The following is a 5,295-nucleotide window of genomic DNA, read 5'->3' on the forward strand; positions in this document are numbered from 1 at the left end:
AATAGGGAGAGGGACAATGGGGAGAAGAACAACAGAAACAATGTGTAGATCAGCAGAAAAATTCAGAGGAATGCAAAGGAGGTGCAGAGGAGATGCAAGAGGCAGCTTAAGATGCACGTGCGTTTCATCAGCCCCAAAAGTTGCCAGTTTTGAGGAAGATTGTTAAGGGTAGTAGCTCCATAGGAAAACTAAAGGTGGCTGAAGGGAAAAGAAACAAAGGCGGTGAAGATGAATCCACAAGCAGTGATAGCGACTATGAGGTTGGTTTAGAAGATGAAGACAATAGTTCTGCTGAAGATGAAGAAACAATTGAATTCAGAAAATATGCAAGGGAACTTAAGAACAAGATCAGGAACAAGATGCTTGGGGAAGAGGATGAGAAAGGTGTTGATGTGCCAGGGGATTTCCTTGTCCCGGAGGATTGCAAGCTTGATGATGGTGATGGTGATGTGACACCGTATTTTGACAGTGCAGATGATTTCTCTTATGATGAAGCAAGTGATGGGGATGACATGCTTAAGAGGAAGAAGACAGAGCACAAAGTTTATGATAGTACTTCTGAAATTCCTTTATTCTCTGTTGGTATGGCCTTCCATGACAGTAGGAAGTTCAAGAATGCATTGGTGAAGTATGGACTGAAAACGTATCACCACTTGTTATTTCTAAAAGACGAGAAGAAGAGAGTAAGTGCAAAATGTAGTTGGCCAGGCTGTCCTTGGAGTATTTATGGATCCATTACCAGCAGGTCTGATTGGTTGCTAGTAGGGAGATACAACAATGAGCACACATGTATTCCAAGAAGGGACAACAAGTTGGTCATATGTGGTGTCATTGCAAAAAAGTACTTTAGGCAAATCAGGGACAATCCATCATGGAAGGCAGAGCACATTCAACAAGCTGTTCTTCAGGATCTAGTGGCTGATGTGTCCATATCCAAATGCAAAAGAGCAAAGAAACTTGTTATGGAGAAGATAATTGATCTATCAGATGGTGAGTATGCTAGAGTTTATGATTATCAACTTGAGTTGCTTAGAAGCAACCCGGGTAGCACTATTGCAGTGACATTAAATCCAGAAATTCTTGAGAGCAATGTGTTTGAAAGAATGTATATGTGTTTAGATGGTTGCAAGAAAGGATTTCTAGCAGGATGTAGAAGAGTTGTGAGGCTAGATGGATGCTTTCTGAAGGGTGCATTCAAGGGGCAATTGCTTTGTGCAATTGGCAGAGATGCCAATAACCAGATGTATCCAATAGCCTGGGCTATAGTAGAGGTTGAGAGCTATGATTCTTGGTATTGGTTCATTGGGTTTCTTCAAAAAGATCTCCAGATAAACAACAATGGTGAAGGATGGGTGTTCATCTCCGATCAGCAAAAGGTGAGCTAAATACTTTTTTTACTCGTACTGTTGTTATGGATCTAGTCCTATGTTAGGAAGGCGTCGAAGGAGGTGGTGGCGGCTAGTGGAGGTATGGTTTTTTATGTGAGATTGTTTGCTAATGTGGTTTTTTTGCTTCTCTTATGCAGGGTCTCATCAGGGCAGTCAATGAGCTTGTGCCCCAAGCAGAGCATAGGATGTGCGCAAGACACATTTACGCTAACTAGAGAAAAGAGCATAGGGACAAGGTCTTTCAGAAAATGTTTTGGGCATGTGCCAAGTCATCGGATAGAAGCCAGTTCAATTACAATAGGGCTAAGCTTGCACAAACGACAGTAGAGGGTCCGAAAGACATGATGAAAACTACACCAGAGCATTGGTGTAGGGCCTACTTCAGGATTGGGTCTTTTTGTGACTCAGTTGAGAACAACATGTGTGAGTCATTTAATAATGCCATCATGAGATCTAGGTTCTATCCGGTATTAACTGCAATGGAAATCATTAGAAAGAAGGTCACTGTGAGGATCCAACAAAACAGAGCAAAGTCTGAGAAGTGGTATGAACCATTTGTCCAAATATTTTCAAGAAGTTGAAGGTCAACATTGAAAGATCTGCTAGGTGTCAAGTGTTGTGGAATGGAAAGGATGGGTTTGAAGTACAGGAAGGTGAGCATAGGAGATACACAGTCAATCTAGAAAACTGGACATGTTCATGTAGATATTGGCAACTTTCCGGATTACCTTGTTGTCATGCGGTTAGTGCAATCTACACCTGCTCTAGAGATTTGGATCTCTACATTTCACCTTGCTACTCTATTGCTGAGTACAACAGAATTTATGATCATGTTCTTCAGCCTGTCAATGGACCAGAAGATTGGCCAATTTCTGAAAAACCTAGACCTCTTCCACCTAAGAAAAGAACACAGACTGGCAGGCCCCAGACAAAGAGAAGGCAGGAGGAAGGAGAGAAACCTAGGAACCCATAAAAAATGTCAAGAGCAGGCACTCAGGTGACATGTTCAAGTTGTGGAACTCAGGGTCACAACAAAAGAAAATGTACGAATAACAATACTGCTGGTAATAAAGAGCATGCCAACTTCACAAGAGCAGCTACAAGGAGAAAGGCCAAGCAAGCAAGAACAGAGGTGCCCCTTTCTATCTTCTTTTTTTGCATATTTTTTCCTGACATGTGCAAATTTGCTAATCTTAACTGTTTTTCAATACAACAAGCTCATGTTCCATCAACACAACAAAGTTCGGCTCCTGGCCCATCAACACAAGAAGTTCCTCCAGCATCTAAGCCACCAAAGAGGAAGAAGAAGGCCTCTGGTGCGCAAAATAGTCCTTCCACTGCACCTTTTTATGAGAGAGCAAAGAACAGAAGGAAATCACCGATACAATCATCTCAACCAACATCTGGAACATCTTCTTATCTACTAGCACCTAGGGCGACATCTCAGCCAATGCCAAACCAATCAAGATTCTAGTGGTGGTTACATGGCAATAACTAAACTTCTAGTTATTTAGCTACAATGAGATATAAATAAACTTGTGGTGCATGGTTGACTGTTATGCATTTTCTGGTTCATGCTATATTATGTAAAGCTAGTACTTCTTCCCTATTATCTGATACATGTACTGTTTTCTGATGTGGGGCATGACTGGGTATTCTGTGATATGTTCCTTATTGCATTCAGAAAAATGTGTTCCTTCGAAGTTAAGGTGAAACTGTACAGAGAATTCTGGGCATGTCTTGTTTCTTAATTATGCTATTGCCAATTTGTAAGAGTGATGCTGAATGTAAACAAAATGCTGCAAATTTGCAACCATGATAGTTGCAATAACATAGTACTTTCAGTTAATAAAAGCTTTCAATCATGACAGCAAGAAAAGCTTGCTTTCAGATTACATATATCTTTGCGTATGCAACAGATTGCAGAGCTACAAGTACATTCCCTTAAAAAATTGCATTATCTGAATTCTCTCTTCTCAACTAGACTAAGACGACCATACCAGCAACAAAATCTAAAACTAAAGAAACAACCCACATTATCATGATAAAGGCACATGCCCCTTTTTTTCTTCACTTTCATATCTTCATATATAGCTGACAATCTCTGATGCAACTGCAACATTGATCTATCTTGCTCTTTCTTGTGCATTGCTCTCTCTTGCTCCAATGCTCTTATAAGATGATGAAGTTGTTCATTCCTCTAGTCCAAAAAAATGCAGAAAGACACCACATTAACAAGCAGCAAAATAAATACCGAATGACAAGGAAGAACTTCATTAACCTGGTGTCGTCGTTCGCAAATGTAGTGCCTCCTGCAAGTTTGGTGCTTAGAGCCTCCGATTGAAGTCAGAAAAAATTCATATGCACCAATACAAAATTAAGTCATTAGCATGTCCCAAAATATATAATATAATAGGTTAGGAATGAGAAATTAACTGGGTGAATGAGAAATTTATATTAACTTGCGAGTATTACTTCACAACGATATTCAGTTTGGAGCTCTGAAGTTGTCTTGGCTATACTAAAAATTCAGTCTGATGCTAAGCTACGTACAGTAGCAACATCAAGTGAATCAAAGAATCAATTGTGTTGGCAAATTGATAATAATCGGTACATATTCTGGGTAAAAAGATAACCTGTACACCAACATCCATTTTTCTTTTCTCACGAAACCAGCATCCACTTCTTACCTGAAGAACATGAAGAGATGAACAAGAACTATAGGGGATCGGCGGCCCGCTACGGCTAGACGACGAGTCAAACAGGAACTCCAAGACAAGCAGCCGCTGCTCCATTGAGCCATGACGAGGGCGGTCCTCGTCGAGGGCGCTGGAGAATGGGCGATCGAGGGAGGAGGAATTACGTAGGTGGGGCGGCCATGGAGACACACATGGAAAGGGAGGAACTACAGAAGAGAGGTGGACGAGACTCATCTGGCGGCCATGGCGGCGAACAGGGGAGAAGGAAGAGGGGAACTAGGGATTGCGCATACCGGATTGGGGATTGAGTAAAACTTCACGCGCATCCTCGTATCTCTTCCCGCCTTCCACCAAGCCGACGTGGCAATGGTCCAGGGCCACGCAAGCAAAACCACCGGCAAAAACCACTCTAATTGGGATTAGGGTGTGTCCTGGCTGGTATTAGAGACCTTAGGGGGCTAATTAACCGGTTTTCCAGTTGAGGGGGTGAATTAGCCGGTTTCGGAAACCTCAGGTGGTTATGTGGAGACAGGCTGCACTCGGGAACTGTACGGGTACTGGGCCGAAATAGATGCCCATAGCTTTGGGGTCGCGGTGCTCTGCGCCGTGAGCGGCTGCGACCATCGCGTGTGTCACGCGGCCCCTTTCAAGGTGGTCTTTGTCAGCGTGGACAGTATTTAACCAAAAACTACCACATTTCATGGAAACGTTCCCAGAAACTATCACTTTACAAATTCGTGCCGAAAACTATCATTTTTTTGCTAATCTGTGACTAAAAACTACCATGTCGGGAAAGAGCCCGATTCGCCTCTTCTAAACACCTTTCTGACAGGATAGGCCCACAAGTCAGGTTGACCATTAACTTTGACCGTTATTACAAATGGGCCCACACGTCAACCCTCTTCTTCCTCCTCTCTCCCTCTCTTTGGCATTTATACAAGCACCTCGTGTGCACCTGCAAGCCACCTCCGCCGCCGACCACTGCCGGCGCTCACTCACGCACGCACACAAGCTAGCATGCAGTGCACGCGAAGCTACGGCTGCATGCAGTGGGCAGTGATGTACGGCAGCGGCGGGCGCGGCGAGCAGCGGCGCGGCGCGCGGCGGAACGGGCGAGCAGCAGCGGGCGCGGCAAGCAGCAGTGGGCACGGCGAGCGACATGCACGGCGAGCAACGAGGCGAGCTGGTTGCCGGCCGCCTCTAGCTGC

At 43.9% G+C, this 5,295-nt stretch overlaps 1 protein-coding gene across 1 annotated transcript; it reads right to left on the minus strand.

Moving 5' to 3' along the window:
* Positions 1-3,245: 3,245 nt before the first annotated feature.
* On the minus strand, positions 3,246-4,404 carry LOC123168834 (uncharacterized). The gene is made up of 3 exons (XM_044586697.1): positions 4,079-4,404; positions 3,670-3,722; positions 3,246-3,588 (listed from the first exon to the last, which is right to left on the minus strand). The coding sequence occupies exons 1-3, from the start codon at positions 4,319-4,321 to the stop codon at positions 3,561-3,563; spliced, it is 324 nt and encodes a 107-aa protein (XP_044442632.1). The 5' UTR covers positions 4,322-4,404; the 3' UTR covers positions 3,246-3,560.
* Between the last annotated feature and the right edge of the window lie 891 nt (positions 4,405-5,295).

The sequence above is a fragment of the Triticum aestivum genome, chromosome 7D, assembly GCF_018294505.1.
Source record: "Triticum aestivum cultivar Chinese Spring chromosome 7D, IWGSC CS RefSeq v2.1, whole genome shotgun sequence".
Taxonomy (NCBI): domain Eukaryota; kingdom Viridiplantae; phylum Streptophyta; class Magnoliopsida; order Poales; family Poaceae; genus Triticum; species Triticum aestivum.

What these genes read in the sequence shown, in the direction of transcription:
- LOC123168834 (XM_044586697.1), bottom strand. Translation starts at nt 4,321, where the DNA reads ATGAGTCTCGTCCACCTCTCTTCTGTAGTTCCTCCCTTTCCATGTGTG. An exon ending in CATCTCTTCATGTTCTTCAG is followed by an intron (nt 3,723 to 4,078) that starts GTAAGAAGTGGA and finishes CTTCAATCGGAG; the next exon opens with GCTCTAAGCACCAAACTTGC. An exon ending in TTTGCGAACGACGACACCAG is followed by an intron (nt 3,589 to 3,669) that starts GTTAATGAAGTT and finishes TTTTTGGACTAG; the next exon opens with AGGAATGAACAACTTCATCA.